General features: G+C 45.2%; 1 protein-coding gene across 10 annotated transcripts in view; it reads left to right on the top strand.

Moving 5' to 3' along the window:
* Positions 1-880: 880 nt before the first annotated feature.
* Positions 881-27,335, top strand: part of exoc3l1 (exocyst complex component 3-like 1) — a 129,377-nt gene continuing 102,922 nt past the window's right edge. For 5 of the 10 annotated variants that reach the window (XM_088377773.1, XM_088377771.1, XM_088377772.1 and 2 more), the window contains exons 1-3: positions 881-1,039; positions 23,319-23,497; positions 23,609-23,828. In XM_088377773.1, coding sequence (XP_088233899.1) covers positions 1,006-1,039; positions 23,319-23,497; positions 23,609-23,828 — 433 coding nt within the window. In that variant the 5' untranslated portion in view covers positions 881-1,005. Of the gene's footprint in view, positions 1,040-2,474; positions 2,581-23,318; positions 23,498-23,608; positions 23,829-27,335 lie in introns of those variants that run through there. The other 5 variants (XM_088377769.1, XM_088377775.1, XM_088377770.1 and 2 more) reach the window with 5 other exon arrangements.

The following is a 27,335-nucleotide window of genomic DNA, read 5'->3' as shown; positions in this document are numbered from 1 at the left end:
GTAGACAGAAAAAACATTCATACTCTCAATCACACCTAAGGACAATTTACTTTGATTGCCCAATTAACCTACCATGCATATCATTGGAATGTGGGCAGAAACTGGAGTATCCGAAGAAACCCACGCAGGCACGGGGAGAACATGTAAACTTCAGGCAGGAACGGAACCTGAATGAAATTCGCACCTCTGAAATGTAAAGTGACATGTTCATCAGTGCTCCTACGCCTTCATTGTATCTTGGTTTTGTACATAAATTAGAGTACTGGAACATTTATTACCGAGGGCATCGTTTATTTCTGTCAGTGCCTTTGTAAGCCTTTCTTTTAGAGTGACTTGGGTTTTTTGAGTTTTCAGCAAGTCATGTATTAAAATTGTGATGAATGGTGACAATGTACAAGCGGAGCGTGCTCCATATATATTATCACCTCACTCCACTCCAGTCCGGCTTGTGAAAGTCAATTCAAAATCAAATTAATTTCTGTTTGTTAGTGCCTACAATTATGCCTAGCATACGTGAGTCCGGGTGGTAACACAGAACAGCTTCAGAAAAATAAAGCAAACATTTTCAAACCTGTGTATCTACTCATATGTTAAATTTAGTGAACAGAAAAACTCAAAACAGGCCTGAGAAAGTCTAATATAAATTGATACATTACATTAGCATAGCAGCAGCAACAAAAAAAACTAGCTACAATCTTGCATACTGTTGCAACTTTTGTTCAACTGAGACAAATATTAAAGTATAACATCTTGCTCCCAGTCTCCTGAATGTAGAAAACCTCCCAGTGGACAATGCTCCTTACCCCGCCTCTCCCTCCCACTCACCACCATCCGAGATAATTCTCTTCCACCCACTGCACTCTCTTCCTGTTGGCGCCACAACAGGAAAATGGCTCAGGGAGTTGGTATAGAGAAAAAGTTGAATGGATAAGTGCTCCATCCTCTTTTCTTATTTTCCACGTATCTGTCAGGAGACTTGTGCGCAGACAGGCGTCTGGAATCACAATGTCATCAGAGGATCATGTTGGTGAGAAACCAGGTAATGCTAGACAAAATATAAGATGTTATTAAGTCAATAACACCCTCCTTTTTAAAGAGTCATCATAGAATTGACAGCACTCAATCTGTACGTATTTTGCTTTAAAAACAAAATTACAATTATTTTAAGAGCAAACAAAATTGGAAGTGGTTGTGGAGATTGACGTATGCTTGAAGTGTGCTATTGAACAAGGCAGGAATTGCGAAGTGTGCGAAATTCCCTCACTACATCTCCTTTACGTGAGACTGGTTATTGTTGGTGTCATAGCAAAAAGGTTTTGTGTTTGGATCTTGATACAGCACTTTCTTTTTTTCTTTTGTGAAGTTCAGATGTTTTCCATTGCTTGTGCTGGTTCTCTTCAGCCTTCCTCACATATAGGCATACAGGACTGTCTCAGAAAATTAGAATATTGTAATAAAGTTATTTATTTTCTGTAATGCAATTAAAAAAACAAAAATGGCATACATTCTGGATTCACTACAAATCAACTGAAATATTGCAACCCTTTTATTATTTTAATATTGCTGATTATGGCTTACAGCTTAAGAAAACTCAAATATCCTATCTCAAAATATTAATGCATCAAATATGAAATATTAAACCCAAAAACAATCTGAAATTTGAATTGGATTGAATTCATTCGTTTCAAACAGGCAAACCACACATAACCAATCAAATGAAGACAAATACACTCAAAAGCACAAGCAAGGTGAAAGTCATTCAAACTATGTACAAACAACAGATACAAACAGAAAAAAATCCCCTGCACAAAATAGGCAGAACCTACTTGTTTGAAAAGGAATGGGAAGTTGTATGAATTTATAAATTTAATATTTAATATTAATATTGTACAGAAGTTATGATGCTCTGTTTTAAACAACCATTGATCCGTGTTAAGAGTGGTTATTTCGGTAACCTGATATTAGGGCTATGGAATAACCTAAAATAGATAACAAAATTAAATCCATCAAATATGATCATATTAAACCCAAAACAAACATGTTTTAAACAACCATTGATCTGTGTAAAGTGTCATAGGGCTATGGAATAACCTAAAATATACGACAAAATTAAATCCGTCAAAATAAAATATTAAACCCAAAACCATTCTGTAAGTTGTATACATAATGTACAGAAGTTGTGATGCTTTGTTTTAAACAACCATTGATCCGTGTGAAGTGTCTTTATTTCTATAACCAATGTTAAATCCATCCATAAATCCATCCATCATCCAGCCATCCATCGATCCATCCATTTTCTATACCACTTGTCCCATCATCAAATATGAAATATTAAACCCTAAACCAGCTATAAGTTGTACAAATAATGTACCGAAGTTGTATTGCTTTGTTTTAAAACAAACAACGATCCGTGTGAAGTGTATTGCTTCGTTCGAAACGCGAGGAGGAGACACGTGCATAAACAGTGCGCTTCCGTGAAAAACAAACAAACAAGAAGTGTGCGGCACCAGTGCCCGTTGAGTTTGACCCTGTTGCTTCTAAACACAAAATCAAACGAAGACAAAGGAATGCTGCTATGAGGTGAGTCTTCGAGGTTTATCAGTTAGAGCTATTTTTTTGTCCTGCAAAGTTTGTCCTTTTCATTATCAACCGATTTCTAGCTTGGACTTAACCCTGTCAGCCATAGACGTCTATTAGACGTCTGGTCTCGTAAAGACCTCATTTAGACGTCTAAAATTGGTTACGTTATAGACCTAAAATAGACGTCTTTATTAAAAAAATAAATATGATCATATTTAAAAATTTTAATGTCTGAACCAGCTGTAAGTTGTATAAATAATGTACATAAATAGTTTAGATTTGTGTTTAACAAGCATATTGATGCGTACATGTGAAATGGCTATTTCTGTAACCTGATATAGACGTCTATTTTAGGTTATTTTATAGATGTCTAAATTACGTCTATATATAGACCTGAAATAGACGTCTATATTAGGTTATTTTAGTTTATTTATAGACGTCTAAATTACGTCTATATATAGACCTAAAATAGACGTCTATATTGGGTCTATCTGTAGACCTAATATAGATGTCTAGATTAGGTCTACACATAGACGTAATTTAGACGTCTATATTAGGTCTATAGAATAACTTAAAATAGACGTCTAATGTAGGTCTAGACCTACAATAGACGACAAAATTAAATGCATCAAATATGAAATATTAAACCCAAAACCAATCTGAAATTTGAATTGAATTAGATTGAATTCATTTGTCCCAAAAAGGGCTGTGGACTCGGACTCGGGGACTCGGACTCGGTCGGACTCGGTCATTTTTGCCGGACTCGGACTCGGTGCTGATTTTGACGGAGTCCACCGAGTCCGACAATAAAAAAAAAATACGTTCAATTTTATTTTCATCATGCTGCTGAGAATGCGCGTAGGAATACTGTCCATAGCCCTGCTTATGATCAATGCGGCCACGTTGAGTTGCACTTCGGCTAATATTTACATTATGTACCAATGTCAAGGACGATTATGTTACCCATCATTGATGTGTTTCGATAGTTGTGGGGTCGTCACTAATTATTTGTGTTTAGATAAATGTCTGAGCTATAATGGTGTAATTAATGATTAGAAAATATTATCTTACATGTCCCGTGTTTCAGAATGGTTATTTAATTGGGCACAATGGCACTCAGGGCTAAGGGTGGGCTTCAATTACTATTTTTGTAAAGCCACGCATTTAATACCATGTCAAATAATATATTAGAGTGTAGGTTATGTTCCAATGTATCCACTTCTATCGGTTAAATTGTCAACCGTACATTTATGACTACGCCATGAGTGATCTACGTTATGAACTAGCACAACTCCGGTAGGGCAGGGAAAATGTTATCGATCCGACGTCCGATTGGAACGTCGCCTCACTTTTACGTCCGCGCTTTCAGCAAGGGATCCTGTATAAGCCGAACCAGCCAGTGTGAACGCAGTTGCGTTCGTTCTGGTAGATTTTGATCTAAATTAGCCTTGAATAAAGACTAAGCAGTCACATGAATTAACAGAAAAAATGGACAGCCGGACTCGGACTCGGTGGTCAAGAGGCCGGACTCGGACTTGGACTCGGTGCAAAAATCCGACCGGGTCCACAGCCCTGGTTCCAAACAGGCAAACCACACATAACCAATCAAATGAAGACAAATACACTCAAAAGCACAAGCAAGGTGAAAGTCATTCATACTATGTACAAACAACAGATACAAACAGAAAAAAATCCACTGCACAAATTAGGCAGAGCCTACCTGTTTGAAAAGGAATTGGAAGTTGTATAAATTTAACATTCAATACTAATATTGTACAGAAGTTGTGATGCTGTTTTAAACAACCATTGATCCGTGTTAATTGTGGTTATTTCGGTAACTTGATATTAGGGCTATGGAATAACCTAAAATAGACGTCAAAATTAAATCCATCAAATATGATATTTCAAAATATAAAACGCTGAACCAGCTGTAAGTTGTATAAATAATGTACAGAATTTTAAACAATCATTATTAATTTTAACCATACGTCTCATGTCATGTTCGTCCTTCGCTTTCGAAGATGACCATGTGACTTCATAGTGTCTTATGTGTGCGGAGATGGCTGATGAGGCCAATCCCTGCACGGAATGACCGGTTGCAGTGGGGCAGGTTAGGGTTGAGGGCTGGTTGGGAGGGAGAGAAGAACTGTCTTTTGTTTTGCGAAGCTGCCGTTTCCGTTCCGCTTCGTGGATGCGTCACTTTTCAAAGTCTGCAACGCCGTGTTTGACTGCAGAGCGCCAGTTTGGTCGGTGTTGGGCATCGGCCTCCCAGGTCTCTGGGTCCAGACCGCAGCTTTTGAGACTGGCCTTTAGGGTGTCCTTGTATCGCTTCCGCTGGCCGCCACGGGAGCGCTTGCCAAGGTGTAGTTCGCCGTATAGAAGCCTTTTTGGAAGGTGTTTATCTGGCATGCGGCAGACATGACCAGCCCATCTCAGCTGGGAGCGCTTGAGGATGGCATAGATGCTTTCCATCTCTGCCCAGTGGAGGACCTCAGTGTCTGGGATCTTGTCCTGCCATCTGATGTTCAGTAGCTTCCTGAGGCATCTCATGTGGAAGGCATTGAGCTGCTTTGCATGTCGGCTGTAGACGGTCCATGTCTCACAGGCATAGAGCAGGGAGTGGAGGACAACAGCACGGTAGACCTTGAGTTTGGTCTGCAGGCAGAGCCCTCTACGTTCCCAGACAGAGCTGCGGAGTCTGCCGAAGGCTGCACTCCCATGTGGCACCCATGTGTGCATGATTTCCTCATCTATATTGGCCATACGGGACAGGGTGCTCCCTAGGTAGACGAACTTTTCAGCTGCCTTGAGATGTTCACCATTCACGCTGATGAGGGGCTCAGTGTAAAGGACTCCAGGAGCAGGTTGGTACACCACCTCTGTCTTTTTTTGTGCTGATGGTGAGGCCAAAGTCAGAGCATGCTGTGGCAAAGATGTCCATGCTCAGTTGCATTTCCATCTGGCTGGATGCATTGAGTGCGCAGTCGTCCGCGAAGAGGAAGTCGCGGACTGTGGTCGTCTGCACTCTAGTTTTTGCCTGTAGTTTCCGTAGGTTGAACAGCTTGCCATCGGTGCGGTAGCGCAGGTCTATTCCCATGTCCCTAAAACGGTATGCGTCTGTCAGCATGGCTGAGAACATCATGCTGAACAGAGTGGGTGCCAGAACACAGCCCTGGTTGACTCCGTTTTCCACCTGGAAGGGCTCAGAGTATGCACCGTTGTCTTGGACTCGTGCCTGCATTCCATCATGGAACTCGCGGACCATGTGGATAAAGATGTTGGGACAGCCAAACTTTGACATGATCTTCCAGAGCCCCTCACGGCAAACAGTGTCGAAGGCCTTCGTCAGATCTACAAAGGTGGAGTACAGACCGACGTTCTGTTCACGACACTTCTCTTGGAGTTGGCGAGCAGCAAAGATCATGTCAACAGTTCCACGACCCTGCCTGAATCCGCACTGGCTCTCTGGGAGGAGGACTTCATGCTCAAGATGTTCTGTCAGACGGTTCAGCAGAATTCTGGCCAGGATCTTGCCTGCTACAGACAGCAGAGCAATGCCACGATGGTTGCAGTCCTGCCGGTTACCCTTTCGCTTGTATAGGTGGACGATGGAGGCATCTTTGAACTCCTGAGGTAGCTTCCCTTGGCTCCACATGGTGTAAAATAAGTTTGTCAGATGTTTGGTCAAGGGAGGTCCACCAGCTGAATAGAGTTCTGCTAGAATTGCGTCAGCGCCAGGTGCTTTGCCGTTAGGAAGTCCTCTGATGGCTTTGGTGACTTCAGCTTCAGTTAGTGGCTCATCAAGAGCAGTGTGGCACTTGAGGGAGGCGCGCAATGGCTTCATCATTGATGACTGAGGCGCGGTTGAGGATGCCACTAAAGTGCTCAGCCCAGCGCTCGAGGATCTTCTCTCTGTCTGTGACCAGAGTGTTGCCATCAGAGCTGAGGAGAGGGGGAGATCCTGAAGAGGAGGGACCGTAGATGGCTTTGAGGGCGCTGTAGAAGTTCTTGCTGTCATTCTGGTCTACATAGGACTGGATCTCGTCAGCCTTCGTCCTGCATTCGACGTAGCTCCCGCTGGGTGGTTGCTTTGATGTTCTTGAAGGCAGACTGTTTTTGAAAAGATGTTGGATCACTGAGGTGGGCTCTGTGTAGGCGATGTTTTTCCTGGAGAAGATCTCTGATGTGGTCATCATTCTCGGCGAACCAGTCCTGCTGGCTGCAGACTGGAGGTCCTACTGCTTTGAAGGCAACAGTGTCTCGGAATGCAGCCCAGTCCAACTCCACGTTCCTTGAAGGTTTCATGCGCCAAGGGTGGTTGGTGTCACCTTTGTCCTGTTTCCTTGTTTCTTACCGCTGGTAATGGGACTCCTGCCAGCCGCGGCCAGCTGGCCAGGAAGAGATGAGGCAGGCAATTTTTGGGGCACCTTTTCTAGCCCGTTCCTCATGCCAGGAGGTAGGCACTGCAAACCTAAATAGGGCTGCCTAGTCGCTCGGGGGGCTGCCGGAATCCAGTGCTGCCTCGGTTCACTGGACAACGACCCTATGGCCCGAGCCACCTGCGTGCAAGTTTGTGACTATAGCTTCCAGTGAAGTCCACACCTGCCACTTCGCCAATTGCCCGACGCCGCAGGATTTGGGGGGGGGGAGGGGGGGGGAGCAATTGCAGGGAGTGTGTGTGTGTGTGTGTGAAGTCATGACTTGGGGTGTATTCGATTTAAGTGAGGGTGGGTTGCGCAGCGCCAACCTCACTCTCTCGCCCCAGTCCACCTGTATCCAGTGGCAAGACAGAGTCAAGACGGCTGGAGATGGAGCCGGGTGCAGTGGATGGCCTGAATACATTACGAGGTGATGCATCCAGCCCACAGCGCTCTACAAAGCTTGCTGGTGTCGCCAATCGGCCCATTGAACCTCTGAGGGTTTCCTCCGCGCTTCCTGCCGAGAGCCAGTCTTTGGTAGCAGTTTAACGTCGTGCTCAGGACGATTACGAGGTGTTGTAGATTGTCTGACCATGTGGGGGGATTGAATTAAATACATTATATAGTGTACGCCCACAAAATAGCTCATCAAGATCAGAGTAAAATAATTATTATAATATTTAATAATTATAATAATTAATAATTATTTAATAATTAGTAATTAACTATTATTTAATTTTGTCATCATTATAGCTAAAATAGATGTCAAAATTAAATCCATCAAATATGATCATATTGAAACCAAAACAAGCATGTTTTAAAAAATCATTGATCCATTTAAAGTGTCATTGGGGCTAATATACGACAAAATTAAATCCATCAAATATAAAATATTAAACCCAAAACTACCGTATTTGCCGGTGTATTAGTCGACCTTTTTCGATCCAAAATCGACCAAAAAAAATCGACCTCGACTTATACACCGAGTCATAAAATTTAACTTCGTATTCATCGCTTCAAATGTGATGGTAACCAAGGCCGTTTCTCATGCATCTCATTGTGCGTGGGTGTGCGTCCGTCAGGCTCATCAAACAGCGAGAAACTGAATCATTATAAAGCGTTCGTCGCATTAACACGCATCCGCAGCAACAATTTCAAATATTCTCACCTCAATAACGGACATCGAAAGCCAGGCAGCGACGATGACTGCTAGGGGGAAGTACTGGGTATTGAGCGAATGTGCGAGTCATCGCGCGTCAAGCAACGACAATAACTACCGGTACGTAAACATTCAATCGCCATGTCTAAATGAATGTCGTTGGCACCAAACTTGGCCAGACTTCCAGGGGAAGAGGCCGAATTTTCACTTGTTCCGGCCGACAGGAGGAACCAGCCGAGGCGGACACTTTACGGCGGTTGAGTCGTTGGCACTTAGAAAATATTCGCCAAACTTGGCCGGACTTCCAGGGGAAGAGGCCGAATTTTCACTTGTTCTGGCCGACCGGAGGAACCAGCCGAGGCGGACACTTTACGGCGGTTGAGTCGTTGGCACTTAGAAAATATTCGCCAAACTTGGCCGGACTTCCAGGGGAAGAGTCCGAATTTTCACTTGTGGTGGCCGACACGGGGAACCAGCCGAGGCGGACACTTTACGGCGGTTGAGTTGTTCGCACTTTGAAAATATTCGCCAAACTTGGCCAGACTTCCAGGGGAAGAGGCCGAATTTTCACTTGTGGTGGCCGATATGGGGAACCAGCCGAGGCAGACACTTTACGGCGGTTGAGTCGTTGGCACTTAGAAAATATTCGCCAAACGGTCTCGATGGGACAGAAGACGACCTTATCTGGGAAGAGGAGGAGGAAACTGAGGATAGAGAAGACCAAGAAGATGCCCTTTATGACGACAAACTAAACGAAAACGAATGGAACGAGCTTTTCGGAAATAGCGACGATGAAGTTGAATTTTGAACTCTATGTACCGGCAATCACTTTATAATTATAATTTGTTGTTTCTTAACTAAAAATAAACCAGTTTCTAAGAGTGTTCATTGTTGTTAGTCTCTCTCGGCGCGTAATATCACAGGGTCATGAGGTAAATAATATTTAAAATGGCGTATAGATCGCTCGCGAATTTGAACACATTTCGTCAATAAATTTCGCATATTTCTGATTGAATTTTGAAGTTTAATATAATGCAACAATTGAGCTCGACTTATACAAAGGATATATCATAAAATCGTAAATTTCCGTCGAATTTTAGGGGGTCGACTTATAAACCGAGTCGACTTATACACCGGCAAATACGGTATTCTGTAAATTGTATAAATAATGTACAGATGTTGTGATGCTTTGTTTTAAAAAAACAAGTGTGGTTATTTCTGTAACCTGATATTAGGGCTATGGAATAACCTAAAATAGAAAACAAAATTAAAATATAAAACTCTGAAACAGCTGTAAATTGTATAAATAATGTACAGAATTTCAAATAATCATTGTAATTGCCGGACTATAAACCGCACCGGATTATAAACCGCACCAGCTAAAATTCAGGGACATTTCAGTTTTTTTTTCTTACATAAGCCGCACCGGACTATAAGCCGCACGTGCACACGAGTTTTTTACAAAGAAAGACAGTACATAGAAAGCCTTTTTAACGTTTTAATAACATACTTGAACATCTCTTTCTAAACATTGCCTGTGACGCAGCAGTAGTACCGCAGCAACGCGGAAGTGTGCACGCGAGTTATTAGCAAAGAAAGACTGGACACAGAACGTTTTTTTAAAGCTTTAATAACATACCTTAACATTTCTTTCCAAACACTGCCTGTGACGCAGCAGTAATACCGCAGCAACACGGAAGTCACACAGCAAAGTCACCGAGACGCGGCGGTAACACAGCAGCAACACAGCAGCAACACGGTAGCACAGCACTAACAGGGCTGGTTAAAAAAAACATCCCAGTAAAAGTAAAAAAAGAGCCGTCTTCATCTTCCTCCTTAGTGTCCGATTGGAATAGCGTTAGATATCCTTCGCCTCACACTTTCTCAGTCTCTCTTTCGTCGTCGCTTTTATGCATTTCTTCGAGTGTGAAGAGGGTCTGTTCATGCTAATGTTATTCATGCACGAAGCGCTAAATTACATTAAACTAGCAAGCGACACGTATAGCTTAAAAGCGGGATCATATGCATTTCTTTTGTCCCCCATAATGACGGTTTGTGTATAAAAGCTTCCTGTCTTTGTGTGAGCGCGGGTGTGTGCGTGATGCGCGAGACGATCAAAACACAAACTAGCACGTCTTCTTCGGCGCATTATCTCTTCTTCGTCTGTTTCGCTCTTGCTTCCTGCTAGAGCGCCCCCTGGAGACCAGAGGCCGTAAAAATCCATAAGTACGCTCCAGAGTAGACACAAGATAATGTCAGCAACATCGACTGCCTTTGGCTTAAAAGCGGCATCATATGCATTTCTTTTGTCCCCCATAATGACGGTTTGTGTATAAAGGCTTCCATTCAGTAATGTCCGTCTTGATCGCGTTCTGCGTGATGCGCGAAATGTAAACACAAACTAGCGCGTCTTCTTCGGCGCATTATCTCTTCTTCGCCTGTCTCGCTCTTGCTTCCTGCTAGAGCGCCCCCTGGAGGCCAGAGGCCATAAAAATCCATAAGTACGCCGCGCCGCCGTTTAAGGTTCAAAGTAACCTTCTGAATAAAATGCATTAAAAGTTCACATTCATTACAACTTGTTTTTGGTGAGCAAAATGTCAGAAGAATTGAATTTAAATGCTGATTGATTGGGTTTTAATACAATGCAGATGGTCCAAACAGCGCCACTGCTTTGTGTAATCTCTGAGTGACATGGCAGAGTAAGAGAAAGGGTTTAGAGCACAGGTGTCAAACTCAAGGACCGGGGGCCAGATACGGCCCGCCACATCATTCTATGTGGCCCACGAAGACAAATTGTGCATCAAATTCGTGTCATTACTAGAATTGCAAATTGTCTTCACTTTTAATAATATCTTTTTTTTTTAAATATTTGACCAGCTTTTACTCGTCTGATTTGAAAACGAGTTATTTGTCAGTTTGTTTTGTAGCATTTACTGTATATAATAGTGTTAAGAGTAAAAGTGATCAAGTCATCACAAAAATCACAAAAAACATCTTATAAAAGCCGCAGGGTCCAAAAGTTACGAAAAAAGTCGCAGCTTATAGTCCGGAAATTATGGTGTTAATTTTAACCATACGTCTACTTGTAGATTGTCTGACCATGTGGAAGATTGAATTAAATACATTAGTGTACGCCCAAAAAATAGCTCAAGTGGATCAGAGTAAAATAATTATTATAATATTTAATACCGTAATTTCCGGACTATAAATCGCGTTTTTTTTCATAGTTTGGGTGGGGGCGCGACTTATACTCAGAGCGACTTATATGTTTTTTTTCACAAATTTTTACTTGCTCATTAAGACATCACTTACTTACTAGTTGACCACTTCCCATGTTATTTTTAGTATAGTTGATCACTTCACATGCTTTTATATCTTTATCTTGAACATATTCAAAACATAAAAAATAGAGAAAACATCAAATAAAGCAATTAACATTTTAAAGCACCATATCCAAGTCCACTGTCTGGTGTATGTACACTTGCTCCATTTTTGCTCCTCTTATATTTATTATTATTTATTATTATTATTTGTTCATTTATCATTTATTCAACACTCTTTTTTATTCATTGTTTGTGCCTTCTTGGGGTTTTTTTGTGTTGCTTGTATGCATATGTGTACTATCTCACCGAGGTATAGTGGGAAAATTTCAATCTCTGTGTGTCTTAGTATATTAAAAAAAAATCGACGATAAAGCAGACTTTGACTTTGATAAAACAACCCAAAAAATTATATTTTAAGACGAAACTGGATGAGGGCGCTCTAAATTTCACCGTTGGCCGTGACTCATCAATTGGGTGGGCTTAAGAAAAATGGCACCAAAAAGAAACTCATATTTTGCAGGTTACAAACTTCAAGTTGTAAAATATGCAGCTGAAAACAGTAATCGAGCAGCAGAAAGAAAGTTTGGAGAACCGTGATGTACCAATGGATTACTATTTCAAGTGACGTCAGTAGCACGGCGCGGCGCGGCGATTGTGCACATAATGGACAAACGTATCCACGTAAGGACTACCGGCATCATTAGCGGTGATCATTTCTAAGTGACACGGAGGACAAAGAGTTTGAAGGAATTAAGGATTTGGATTGACATATAAGGTTTGAAAAACTATTATGGCTTTTATGCACGCCCGGTCCTACTCTACTGAGTTGGGGGCCGGCGCTCGGCCGAGTGGTTGTCCGCGAACGGTGCGCGGGGCTCGGACATGGCCATTACGCACACCTGGTCTGTCAGGAAGTCCACGCCGCCACACGCTTGGAAGTTTGTTTTGTTTAATAAAGAGCCGTTTACCAAACCCACGTCTATCCTTGTACTTTGTTAACGCTACAATATAGTTATATAGTAGATCTGTGGAATAAAGACAAGGCTGACGTCAGGGCGCACGTGCGGTGATGTTGACAAAGGACGAGGAATTTGATCGATGGATTTAATGGAATTAAAGTGCACGGATGGTTTGATAATATTATTGGCTTGTATTATAGTTATTTGAAATATAGTTTATCTATCGTTATATGAGCCTGTGGAATATTTTGAAGTGCAAGCGCCCTCAGCCGTGCGCACCCACTGTTGACAAAGAACGATCAATGGATTTAATGAATTGGAGTGACACCGATGGTTTTATAAACATGTTATTCATGTAATAGTTATCCTTAATCACTCTATATGTTACGTCAGGCCCGTTCTCAGCTCTTTGTTTGTGTTTGTCACGTTAGCATACCTATCGTTTAGCCTGTTGTTGCTATCGTTTAGCCTGTTGTTGCTCGTTCATGACTGTTTTTGGTGTGGGATTTTGTCAAATAAATTGCCCCCAAAATGCGACTTATACTCCGGAGCGACTTATATATGTTTTTTTTCACTTTTTGGGGCATTAAAGCATCGTCGTGCTTTATCGAGCTACAAGTACAGCAGGCAGGTTCTGCTTGACATCGGCAGAAGTGGGTTTTGCGGCGTTCTGGACTTGAAGCGTCGACATTAAAGGCGCTCGGACTGCTACGTCCTGAAACGTCGCCGACCTCACCCGCTATTCCTCCCCCGGTTGGGAGCCGTCGGAAACGGTGTGCGAGGAGGCAGAAGAGGGGCAAGCGCGGAGGCGTCCGGGCCAGGCTGGCGGCCAACCCAGCGCGACCGGCGGTGCCCTCCATTCTTCTGGCGAATGTTCGATCGCTGGACAACAAAATGGATTACGTTCGCCTGCTGAGGTCTACGAACCGGACGGTGCGGAACTGCTGTGTGCTCGTGTTCACCGAGACCTGGTTGAGTGACAACATTCCGGACTCTGCCGTGCATCTGGAGCGGCTAGCGTGCTATCGGGCGGACCATGCCATTGTACGAGGGGGAAAGTCGCGAGGAGGTGGAATATGCGTCTACAAGAATGGTGCCGGGACTCTGTGGTGGTATGTAAGCACTGCTCGCCGCTTGTGGAGTTTGTGATCATTAAGTGCCGTCCTTTTTATCTGCCGAGGGAATTTACCGCGATTCTGCTAGTCGCGGTATACATCCCGCCTTCCAACATCGAAGGAGACAAGATCGCGGCGCTTGGTGAACTGTACCAGGCTGTCAGTGAACAGCAAACAGCGCACCCTGACGGTTTCACCATCTTCGCTGGAGACTTCAATCATGCCAACCTGAAGTCTGTTTTCCCGAGGCTTCACCAGCATGTTCCTTTTCCGACACGTGGAGACAGCTTCCTGGACCTAGTCTACTCGGCGCAAAAGGGAGCTTTCAAAGCCACCCCCCTCCCCCATCTGGGGCTTTCTGACCATCTCACCGTTTTGCTTTTGCCCGCATACAGACAATTGGTAAAGGCATCCAGGCCGGTTCGGAGGCGGGTTCGAGTGTGGCCTGAGGGTGCCTCCGATGCACTTCGTGACTGCTTCGACACCACTGACTGGGACTTGTTTAAGCAGGCAGCCACCTACAACGATTGGACGGACATAGAGGAGTATACTGACTCTGTTACCTCTTACATCACGAAGTGCATCGATGATGTGACTTGCTCGAAATCCGTCGTCACTCGCGCGAACTGGAAGCCGTGGCTGACGGGGGCTGTCCTCAGACTGTTGAGGGCCAGGGACAAGGCTTTCAGAGCGGGAGATGAGGCTGGCTTGAGGACAGCGAGGGCCGACCTGTCCCGAGGCATCAAAGATGCGAAGAAGGCGTTCTCGTGCAAGGTCTCCACCCACTTCAAGGACAGCAAGGACGCACGTAGCCTTTGGCAGGGCATTCAGACCAGCACGGACTACAAGCCCACGCCGAGGAGCTGTGAGGGCGACGTCCGTCTGCTGAACGATCTGAACCGCTTCTTTGCTCGCTTCGACGCCCAGAACAGCACTTGCCCGCTGAAGACCACTCCCCCCCCCACACGAGCAGCCCCTGCGCCTCTCTGCCGACGGTGTGAGGAGGGCGCTTGCCGCTATTGACACCCGTAAGGCGGCGGGCCCTGACAACATCCCGGGTCGAGCGCTGAAGGACTGCGCTGGGGAGCTGTCGGGTGTCTTCACGGACATCTTTAACGTTTCCCTGCGGCAGGCCATCGTCCCCTCGTGTTTCAAGGCTGCCACCATCGTTCCTGTGCCGAAGAAACCTGCACCGTCCTGCTTCAATGACTACCGCCCTGTGGCATTGACGCCCATCATCATGAAGTGCTTTGAGCGGCTGGTCATGGAGCACATCAAGTCCATTCTCCCCCCCACCATTGACCCTTTCCAGTTTGCGTACCGTGCCAAGCGGTCCTCTGAGGATGCCATCTGCTCTGCCCTCCACTCGGCCCTCACCCACCTGGAGAGAAAGGACTCATATGTGAGGTTGCTGTTTGTGGACTTCAGCTCTGCCTTCAACACCATTGTGCCGCAGCGACTCATCTCCAAACTCGACGAGCTGGGCCTCAGTACCTCCCTCTGCAACTGGCTACTGGACTTCCTCTATCAGAGGCCTCAGGTGGTGCGTGTTGGCGACAAAATCTCCGCCAGCATCACGCTGAGCACGGGGGCCCCCCAGGGCTGCGTGCTCAGTCCATTGCTCTTCACCCTGCTGACGCATGACTGCTCTGCGACCTACAGCGACAACTGCATAGTGAAGTTTGCTGACGACACGACTCTGGTGGGTCTCATCACGAAGGGCGACGAGACTCGGTACAGGTCGGAAGTTGACCTTCTGACCACGTGGTGCAACCTCCTGCTGAATGTCAATAAGACCAAGGAAATCATTGTTGACTTCCGGAAGGGTCACACAACACACCTGCCGCTGATCATCGACGGTGCTGTGGTGGAGAGGGTGAGCTGCGCCAAGTTCCTGGGGGTACACATCAGTGAGGACCTCTCCTGGTCCGCAAACACCTCGTCACTGGCAAAGAAAGCTCAGCGCCGCCTGTACTTCCTGCGGAAGCTCAGGCGTGCATGTGCTCCTCAGGCAGTCCTGTCTACTTTCTACCGTGGCACCATTGAGAGCGTCCTCACCAGTTGCATCGCTGTCTGGGGTGGTAACTGCACTGAACAGAACTTGAAGGCCCTGCAGCGCATAGTGAGTACGGCTAGTAAGATTATTGGTGCTTCGCTCCCCTCCCTGAAGGACATATACACCTCCCATCTCGCCCGCAAGGCAACCTCGATTGCCAGAGATGTGAGTCACCCGGCTCACTCTTTGTTTGACCTTCTTTCCTCTGGGAAGAGGTACAGGAGCCTGCGCTCCCGCACCACCAGACTCGCCAACAGCTTCTTTCTCCAGGCTGTTAGGGCCCTGAACTCGCTGCCCCCTTCTGCGTAGCGTGCGGCACTGTTGCGCTATTTTCGGGAATGTCTGCTGTACGCGCACTTGCTCCTTTTTTTTCTGCTCCTCTTATTTATTTATTTATTGTTGTGTTATTTATTTATTATTTATTCAGCACGCTTTTGTTGTACTTGTTTACTTGTTTGTCTGTTGTGAGCCATGTCTTGTCACCGTGGGATAGGGGGGAACGAAATTTCGGTTTCTTTGTGTGTCTTTGGCATGTGGAGAAATTGACAATAAAGCTGACTTTGACTTTGATTTTATGGCTGGTGCGACTTATACTCCGGAGCGACTTATAGTCCGGAAAATACGGTATAAGTCCTGTCTGCCCCTCACTCCCTGTCGGATCATTGGTTGTGGTTGTTCGGTGTTGGATTTACGTTGTGTGTTCCTGTCATGAGGTCTTTTTTGGTTCCTGTTGTCGTCCGGTCTTGCTGTCGTCATGTCCTGATGTCGTCTGGTTTCACGTCCCGGTCAGTCATTCATGTTATTGTGGTTACGTCGTGTCAGTTTGCCTTTTTTGAGTTCACCAATAAACCCTGGTCCAAGCTGCACTTGGTCGTCCTGCTCCATGCTCCACCCGACCGTGACAGAATGATCCGACCACCAAAACGCCCAGCGCTTGGACCCCCCTCCACCACCAGCTCCCGCTGCGACGCCCGATCCACGTCTGAGCAGGTTCCAGCGCCATGGGCTCCACAGCTGCCGTCGAACTTGCTCCCGCGACACCGGACCCGCGGCCGCCACCAGACTTCGCTCCAGTGACGCCGGACCCGCGGCCGCCATTAGACTCGCTGCCACCATCGGGCCTCACCTCGGCGTCACTGGACCCACGGCCGTCGTCGGACTTCTTGCCAGCAACGCCGGACCCGCGGTCGTCGCCGGACTTTGAGCCAGCTGCACCTGGCTCCACTCCCACTGCTGCGGCGCGTGATGGCTCCTGTCGCTACGCACAGCCACGCCTTCTGAAATGCCGCCGATCGCGGTACGGACTTTCAGAGTTGTCGCCGATCGCGATACAGATTTCCAGAGTCGCCGCCAATTGCTGTACGGACTTCCAGAGTCGCCATCCGAGTGCATTTTATGTTTGGGTTGCCGCCCGAGTGCGGTTCATGTTTGTGTTGCCGCAGATTGCGGTTCATGTTAGGGTTGCCGCCCGAGTGCGGTTCAGGTTAGGGTTGCCGCCCAAGTGCGGTTCATGTTCGTGTTGCCGCAGATTGCGGTTCATGTTAGGTTTGCCGCCCGAGTGCGGTTCATGTTAGGGTTGCTGCCCGAGTGTGGTTCAGGTTAGGGTTACCGCCCGAGTGCGGTTCGGGTTATGGTTGCCGCCCGAGTGCGGTTCAGGTTAGGGTTGCCGCCCGAGTGCGGTTCATGTTCCCCAAGTGCTGCCGATTGCGGTTCAGGTCCCCAGTGTGTGCCGCGAGTGTGGCCCTGGGCCCCTGAACGCCGCCGAGTGCAGTTCTGTTCCCCAAGTTGCTGCTGATTGCGGTTCAGGTCCCCAGTGTGTACCGCGAGTGTGGCCCTGGGCCCCTGAACGCCGCAGAGTGCAGTTCTGTTCCCCAAATCGCCGCCCGAGTGCGGTTCGGTTTCCTAAGTCGCCGCCCGAGTGCGGTTCTGTCCCCTAGTGTCCGCCCGAGTGCGGTTCTGTCCCCCAAGTCGCCGCCCGAGTGCGGTTCTGTCCCCCAAGTCGCCGCAAGAGTGGTTCTTTCCCCCAACCCGCCGCCCGAGCGCGGTTCTGTTCCCCAAGTCGCCGCCCGAGCGCGGTTCGGTTCCCCAAGTCGCTGCCCGAGCGCGGTTCGGTTCCCCAAGTCGCCGCCCGAGTGCGGTTCGGTTCCCCAAGTTGTTGTTTTTTTTGGGGGGGGGGACGTCGGGAGTCGTCCCTTGTGGGGGGGGGGTTCTGTCACGTCTCGTCCCCAACTGCTCCACGATGTGTCTGTTGTCTTGGTGTCTGTCTGTGTGCTCGCCCCTCCCCTCCTGTGTGCCCATGATCAGTGTGATTATTCCCACCTGCCTCTCGTTACCTGTCGTGTTTATAAGTCCTGTCTGCCCCTCACTCCCTGTCGGATCGTCGATGTCGTCACGTTTGCTGTCCTTGTAATTCCTGTCTGTTTCGAGTCTGTTTCTGTTTGCCATCCCTGTCGGTCAGTCTGTCATGTTATTAGTTTGCCAGTTCTCGTCTGTTTCCCTCGATGCCTCGTTCCACTTCCCTTTTCCCTCAATAAACCCTGGTCCAAGCTGCACTTGGTCGTCCTGCTCCATGCTCCACCCCTGAACCTGACACATGTAATCAATAAGCTGCTGCGCTACTACTTTTTCAAGAAGTTTTCCTATGAATGGGAGGTTTGAAACTGGCCTATAATTACTGAGACAGTCCGGGTCAAGATTTGGTCGCTTAAGTAACGGTTTAATGATAGCGGTTTTAAAGGCTGTTGGCACTATCCCAGAGGAGACAGACAGATTGATTATATTTAAGACGGACGGTCCTAAAATTTGAAATAATTCTTTAAGTAGTTTGGCTGGAAGCGAGTCGAGTAAACATGTTTGTTTAGCCGCACTAACCAATTGTGTAAGCCTTTCAAGGGACACGCTTTTAAAATTTGAGAGGGTTATTGCATTATCATCAGCGCCGATAATCGGCGATCTCGACTGAGCGATTGGAATGGTATTCTTGATCTCATTCCTAATGGATTCAATCTTTCGAGCAAAAAATTTCATGAACTCGTCAGCTGAGTGGAAGGAGCTATCGGGGGTCGGCTGGCGTAGTGTTAGCTTTGCCACTGTATCAAATAGGTATTTAGGATTGTTTTTATTGAGATTAATGACTTGCGAAAAATAATGAGTTTTTGCTAAGATAAGCGCATCTTTATATTTCAGGAGACTGTCCTGGCATGCCTGATGGAAAACCTCAAGTTTGGTTAAACGCCATCTGCGCTCATGCTTTTTACATAATTGCTTAAGCGTACGGGTTTCATCTGTGAACCACGGAGTAGGCAATCTACGGCGAGTTTTCATATGTAGCGGCGCCACCGAGTCGATGGCATTTAACAATGTCGCATTGAATTCATTTGTAAGATTATCAATAGAGCCGATATATGCGGGAAATATGGCATTTGCCGGCGACTCAGATAGCGCAGTTGCAGTCATGGAGTTAATATTACGGCTGCTATAATTCTGATTGCTCTCTTGTCTTTGACGAAGAACTAAAATTTCAAATTTTATTAAGTAATGATCAGACAAAACAGTAGTGTATAGCAGTACTGTTATATTTGAGGTTGTAAGTCCTCGGGATAATACCAAATCTAAGGTATTTCCATTCTTATGCGTTGCTGCCTGTACGGCTTGCGTAAAACCAAACGTATCAGTTAAAGTCTGAAACGCCGAAGTAAGTGGCTCTGACGGTAAATTCATGTGAATATTGAAATCGCCCATGATTACTATATTATACGCATTTGTCACTAGATCAGTCACGGATTCTGAAAATTCATCCAGGAAGCCAGTAAGCCCCGGGTGGACGGTAAATAACAGCAAGATGAAATTACGGTAAAGTGGTGGATCGGACAGTGAGAACTTAAAATGTCTTAAATACGTTTAAATACAAGCTCACAAAATTTGGAGGCGAGGCCTCGTTAAGCAGCAGCAGTTCATTAGGTTTTAACCAGGTCTGCAAAGACCAAAAATGTTTAGATTATGTTCCGTGATGAGGTCATTAACGAGAACTGCTTTCGTATGAAGCGATCTAATATTCATAAGACCGAGTTTAAGTGTAATCGGTCGATCAGGGTTCGTATCTATCGAAGGATTTTTAAACGAAATGCGAGTAAGATTGTGTTCTCTAGGCCTGACATCACCTCTCAAATGTTTATTCGCGCGGTGGGACGGTACGACCGTGGGAATTTGATCGTAAATATTTGTTACACTTGTAAAATTATCTGAAACAGGCACCGTTTCATCAGCGATACCGGTCGGGGTGGAGTGATTGGATTACCCCAGTAGAAAGTGTGTTCACGTGTACTGTAGCACTATTCAAACTGTGACTCTCTAGTCTACACAAGGAGCTATGTGCATGCTAGAAGTCTAGCCTAGCGCTAGTTAACTTTAACTTAACAGACTCCAAACCCATCCTAACAGGTGGTCTAATCACCTGTGCCCCGGCCTGCTCTAAAGTGACCTGTCACGAGTGGCTCAAACAGTAATCTATATTCCTAGAAAGAGTGAAGGCGCCTTCACGGTTAAGGTGAAGGCCGTCCTTCCTCAGCAGGTCGGGGCGGCCCCAGAAGGAGGACCAGTTATCTATAAAATACAGTCCCTGCTTTTTACAGAACCCAGACATCCATCGATTAAGGGAGACTAATCTACTAAACCTCTCATCAGTGCCTCTCCCAGGCAGGGGGCCAGAGACAAATACTCGATGCCGACTCATCTTTCTGGCGAGATCACAAGTCCTCGCTATGTTTTTCTTTGTGATCTCTGATTGTCTCATCCTAACATCATTGGCCCGATGTGTGTCCGAGTAGCTAGTGTTGTTGGAACTACGCTGTTGACTAGGCCTATTGCGAGTCAGCTCACTAAGATTAGCTTCTATGTCGGGTGCTCTGCCCCCAGGAACACACATTACCGTGGCTGGATATTTAAGCGTAATATTTCGGGTAATGGAGTCACCTATGACCAAAGTGTGAGGGCCAGTAGACCGAGATGACTTTGGACGGCTATGCGTCTTACCTGGCTCATCGCGATTAGCAAGCCGCTTGGGGCTAATGCTAACTGGGCTCGCGGGCTGACTACAGTTCGCGTCTGTGTCCGCCACATCTACTGTTATCGCACTATTCTGCTCTAGCTGGCAGACACGTCCCTCTAGCAGGGACAACCTCTCTAAAAGAAGGGTGCAGTTGGTGCACGAAGCCGTACAAACCTCTTGATCCGCAGCCATACTTTGTGTCCGATGATCGACGGTAGACAAACGGTCACGAAGCCTCCGCTCTCTATAATTCTATTCTCTCTAATATCAGGTAACAGAAATACCCACACTTCACACGGATCAATGGTTGTTTAAAACAAAGCATCACAACTTCTGTACATTATTTATGCAACTTACAGCATGGTTTTGGGTTTAATATTTTATATTTGATGGATTTAATTTTGTCGTATATTTTAGGTTATTCCATAGCCCCAATGACACTTTACACGGCTCAATGATTGTTTAAAACAAAGCAACACAACTTGTTTTGGGTTTAATATGATCATATTTGATGGATTTAATTTTGTCATCTATTTTAGGTTATTCCATAGACCTAAAATCAGGTCACAGAAATAACCACACTTCACACAGGTCAATGGTTGTTTAAAACAAAGCAACACGACTTCTGTACATTATGTATACAACTTACAGAATGGTTTTGGGTTTAAAATTTCATATTTGATGATTTAATTTTAGCATCTATTTTAGGTCTATGTGTAGACCTAAAATAGACGTCTATTTTAGGTTATTCTATAGACCTAAAATAGATGTCTAAACTTGTTTTTATGCCAGTCGTATCATTTTATTTCATCTTATTTATATATTTATTATAAATTTATTATTTATTTGTATAAATGTATTATTTAGTTATATAAAGGCCGGTCCGCGAAAATATTTCTGACACGTAACCGGTCCGTGGCGCAAAAAACGTTGGGGACCACTGGTCTAGAGTATAATCGTAGGATTCCTGGAGGTGGGCGCAATGTTTCAAAAAAGGCTTCACGGCGTGGTTTGATCTTTCTGGCATCCAATAAATAGTTCAACTGTGTGTGTGTGTGCGTGTGTGTACATGTGTGTGTGTGTGTGTGTATGTGCGTGTTTGTATTTTTTATGCTTTTTATTAAAAAATCAGCATTAACAGAGTTAACATGTGCAGCTCCTATACAGGCAGTGAGAAAGCACAAGACTTTCCATTGTTCATGCCAACATGACATGACCTAGAAACAGGTGTGTCTTATCGCTCTTTATTTGACAAGCCACAAATTAGTCACAGCTACTGTAGAAAACAATTATACAATGTAATCAATGGTAAACTTCTTTAATTTACACTTTGTTGCAGGTTTGGTCATCACGTATGCAACCATCTGATCAGTATGATAATACTCTAAGAGTATTTTTCTGTTCACTGTGGATTGGATGAAGTGATACTTAAACGTCCACATCCTTACACCTCTGTCGATTGACAAAGTTTTTGGCCAAAGCAACCGGACCTTGGTTGTCCTCAAATACCTAATGCATACTGGTATTTATCAAACTGTGCAAGATACAGACACTGCTGGATAGTAGTTGCCAGTGCAATGTACTCAAACTCACAAGTGGACAGTGCTATTGTTGGCTGCGTTTTAGTTTACCATGATACAAGAGCACTGCCTACAGACAGGCCGACACCATAACCAGATGTACTGTGTCTGCAGCCCAGTCTGCATCACTGTATGCATGTATACCGAAGCCCTTGTCATTTTTCCTTTAACATAATTTCTTGTCATTTGTGCCTTTCAGTACATGCTTAACTGTATCATTGTTGTTCATTTGGTTCTGTAAAGTATGATGACAATTTGATAACTATAAAACTCAAATCAAATCTGGTACAAACAGTCAAATAGAGGAGCCCTTCCACTGCCTCCTTGTATTTCTTTAACATCACTGTACAGTGGCGAGTTATCCTGTATAGTTCAGTTTTGATTCACATGGTGTGGATCTAGGTTTACAATTGTGCATATCAACTGGGTTTGTGACATTATTACACAGTTGTTATTCTGGTTAAAATTAATGCCTAGAAAATGTCCAAGTTTACCCAAATCTTCCATTCTAAACCTTGTTGTTTAACTCAACAGTTAGGCTTCTGTCCCCAAATATGTATTCTAATTCTACACTTAATTCCCATCAAAATACAGGGAACTACCCCAACAAATGATAAAGTTAAGCAGTTTGAAATCCCTAGTTTTGAGAAAACATGTTTACAGGTTTTTAGCGCATACCTTTTTCTCAGATTCTTAGCTACTATTACCTCAGGAAAACATATTGACCTCAAACTTTCAGGAAGTGTTGAAAGATGACTGGGAAGTAAGTTCCAATACCAAGTAAGGACATCATCTGAAATTTTAACCGCTCAGAGTCTGAGGACGTTTGACATCTCAACAGGTGAAATAGTCATTTAACCTCAATCTCAAAACAACTTTGAAGATCCCATTAAGTTTACAAATCCTTTGTTGATCTATCAAAGTTTGCTTGTTTTATTATTGCTTCTTGCGTATGTTTTTTTAACGAGGCAAAGTACTTCAATGGGAAATTTGATTGAAGATTTTGTGTCACAAGATTATTGCCCAAGTTCACTGGTCATGTCTGTCTACTGTTTGAGCTCCTTTCCGCTATTTGATACAGATTTAACAATGGTAGTACCTGATGTGTGGCCAGAAGTGGAGAGAGCGGAGCATTTTGCCCGGGGGGCTGCATTGAAGTGGGCTTCGGGGGTTTTCTGTCGACCTGAACATCTGAGACGACTGAGCCAGTACAGGAAGAGAGAGAGTCAGCGAACTGCCTCTATACATACAAGACTCAAGGTGACAGCACTGAAACACACCCAGATGGTGACAAAGATAGAATGCACATACAGTGCAGTTTTTCAGTGTCTTATTTTTTAATGCTTCATTCACAAATCATTTTTCCTTCAGTTAATGGTTCAATCATACTTAGAAGAAGTGTGTTGGGGCATGGAACAGCTCAGAGAGGCCCAGGCTGAACTGTGGGAACCATGTCAGGCTTTAAAGAAAGCTGGAGTGGAGTATAACAGTAACCGAGATGAAATTAAATCTCTGGAGAGGCTGAGAGAAGTATCAGTTAACCACCGTCAGCTCCTCACTGCAATCAACAACCTGCCAAGACTTTACTCTGGTGAGATGCGTCCTCATAAGTGATAGGCTGAACACAATGATAAACATTTTATATGAATATTAAATAATAATTAGAATTTCTGACCTTCAATTTACAGGCATAAATTAAGATGTGAAACACATTACTCTAAAAAGTAAGGAACTGTTAACACCACTTGATTTATTACATAAATTCAGGTTTAAAATTGTAAATGTAAATAATTAATTTAATTTAGATAAAATTTCCAAGTCATTTTAATTCATTTTATGAGTTGGGATCAAAAAATGATGTTGGTAATTACATCAACTTAATTTAGCATGTCAGATTTCACTGTCATTAAACTTCAAACAAAGTCCAAGTTGTCATACATTATATATAAACTTAGCTTGATCACTTAATTGTTCTCGACAATAAATTTTCCATTTTAAGTTTCCTCTCTGACCCAAACAGGTGAGTGAGTCTGAATCAAAGTTCCATGGTGAGTAAAATGTAGTTCTAATTGGTCAAGTTAATTAATGGGTTTAAAATGGTTTCAATTTACTTTGAGTGAGACAACATTTAAAATTTCACTTGTCTAACTGACTCTAGCTAGCCTTTAGCACTGTTATCACGTTAGCTGTGTTCTTCCCCTGAGCTTGTTTAACCGTGACTGCTATCTGTAGCACAGTCATCCAAGTGGCACAGCGACATTTTTTTTTTTACAAAATATATTTTATTCATTCACATGTGTAACTGTATTCCTCCCCCCAAATTGTGGTCTGATGTTGCTGAGAGAGGAATTAAAGGAGTACATAACTGCTTTATTTTTATTTTCTCCGTCTGTTTAAAATATGGAGAAGAAAAGGTAGTCATATATAAAGGGCAGTACACAATATGAGCCATCAAAAACAACATTCAGTGTTGTTTTTTAACTGGAAGATTAAATTAAAGCTTAGACTAGATCGCTTCCAGTGAGAGTTGGTCTCTGTCAAGGCTGATCTTTGTCATTGATTCTGTTCTTCACTTTGATGGACAGAATTTCTTGGTGCGATCAAGGGGTTGAGGGAGCTTTGGAAACCTCAGCGTCTGCTTTTTGCAGATGTGGTGCTGTTAAATTCTTCAAGCCGTCATCTCCAACTCTTACTGAAGCGATGAGTGTGAACTGGTCAGGATGAAAATCAGCAAGTCAAAATCTGAGACCATGGTCCTCAGTCGGATAAGGCTGGATTGCCCTATTTGTGTCCGGAATTAGATCGTGCCCAAAGTGGAGGAGTATCTTGGGGTCATGTTCTTAAGCGAGGGTAGGATAGAGCGTGAGATCAACAGGCAGATTGGTGCAGCGTCTGCTGTGATGCAGACCCTGTATTGGTCTGTTGTGGTGAAGAAGTTGAAAGTCTTGAATTACCGGTTCGATCTACGTTTCTACCCTCACGTATGGTCACTATTAGTGGGTCATGACCGAAATAACAAGATCCTGGATAAAATGAGTTTTATTTGCAGGGTGTCCGGGCTCTCCCTTAGAGATTGTGTGAGAAGCTCGGTCATCCGTGAGGGAATTGGAGTCAAGCCGATGCTGATCCACGTTGATAGGAGCCAGATGAGGTGGGTTAGACATTTGATTAGGATGCCTCCTGGACGCCTCCCTGTGAGGTGTTCCAGACATGTCCCACTGGAAGGAGGCCCAGAGGATGACCCAGGAAACGTTAGAGAGACTATTTCTCTTAGCGGGCCTTGGAACTCCTGGGATGAACTGCATGAAGTGGCTGGGTAGAGAGAATAGGATGAGAGCACAAACTGCAGCCAAATCAGCCAACACAGGTTAATTAAAGGCCAGGAGGACAAACAGCGCTTCACCAGCAATAAAATGAGCTGGCTTGAGCCTGTCCAATGAAACACACTCCCAACACCCACCCCTATCAATCACAAAACTTTCTGGGCCCTGCTCTAGTACCCTAAACGGGCCGTCATATGGAAGTTGAAAGGGCGAGCAATGGGCGTGGTGGCACACAAAAAAAACTGAGCAGACATGAGTGCCGACGGTACAAACACCTTAGGAAGGCAATGGTGGACAGGCATGAGCGCCAAAGGGCCTCACAACAAAAAGGACAAAGGCCGCGCATCGGAACCTTCGGTTATAAACTGCCTTGGCACGCGAAGTGGCTGACCAAGTGAGCACCAACTCAGCTGTAGCGGCGTTAAGATTGTCCTTCGAAGCCTAATGTAACCGCAGCAAAACCCATGGAAGACGGTCAACCCAGTTATTTTCCGAGAGCTTAGCCTACAGCGCAGCGTTAAGAGAGCAGTGGAAACGCTCGCGCAACCCATTTGCCTGCGGGTGGTAGGCAATTGTACGATTAACCTGTATACTCAAGGACTCAGCCAAAGCCAACCAATCGGCGACCCAGGACAACTGGAACATGCGGGCTACACCTGCCGAGGTTGTGGAGGACAGGGGAACAGCTTCCAGCCACCAAGTGGTCCGATCCACAATCGCAAGTAGATGTGTCAAAGCCAAAGTCAAAGTCTGCTTTATTGTCAATTTCTTCACATGCCAAGACACACAAAGAGATTGAAATTACGTTCCTACTATCCCACGGTGACAAGACAGTTCACAATGTACATACGAGTAAACAACACAAGAAAAGTAAAACAAGAAGGCACAATCAATGAATAAATAAGAGTGATGAATAAATAATAAATAAACAAATAACACAATCAATAAGTACAGGATACTACGCAGAAGGGGGAAGAGAGTTCAGGATCCTAACAGGCTGGAGAATGAAGCTGTTTGTGAGTCTGGCGGTGTGGGAGCGCAGGCTCCTGTACCTCTTCCCAGAGGGCAGAAGATCAAACAAAGAGTGAGCAGGGTGACTCATATCACTCACAATCGTGGCCGCCTTGCGGGCGAGATGGGAGGCGTAAATGCCCTTCAGGGAGGGGAGTGAAGCACCAATAATCTTACCAGCCATGTTCACTATGCGCTGCAGGGCCTTCATGTTGTATTCAGTGCAGCTACCACCCCAGACAGCGATACAACTGGAGAGGACGCTCTCAATGGTGCCACGGTAGAATGTAGTCATGACGGGCGGAGGAGCACGTGCTCGCCTGAGCTTCCGCAGGAAGTACAGGCGGCGCTGAGCTTTCTTCGCCAGTTACGTGGTGTTGGCAGACCAGGAGAGGTCCTCACTGATGTGCACCCCCAGGAATCTGGTGCTGCTCACCCTCTCCACCACAGCACCGTCGATGGTCAGCGGCAGGTGTTGGGCGTGACCCTTCCGGAAGTCAACAACAATTTCCTTGGTCTTGTTGATGTTCAGCAGGAGGTTGTTGTCCCTGCACCATGCGGTCAGAAGGTCAACCTCCAACCTGTTCTGAGTCTCGTCGCCCTTGGTGATGAGACCCACCAGAGTCGTGTCATCAGCAAACTTCACTATGCGGTTGTTGCTGTAGGACGCAGTGCAGTCATGCGTCAGCAGGGTGAAGAGCAGCGGACTGAGCACACAGCCTTGGGGGGCCCCCGTGCTTAGCGTGATGCTGGCGGAGATTCTG

Source organism: Syngnathus floridae, chromosome 6 (genome assembly GCF_059516105.1).
Source record: "Syngnathus floridae isolate MCC-2025c chromosome 6, RoL_Sflo_1.0, whole genome shotgun sequence".
NCBI lineage: Eukaryota > Metazoa > Chordata > Actinopteri > Syngnathiformes > Syngnathidae > Syngnathus > Syngnathus floridae.
The sequence above is the reverse complement of the archived record's forward strand: the minus strand, read 5'-3'. Positions and strand labels throughout refer to the sequence as shown.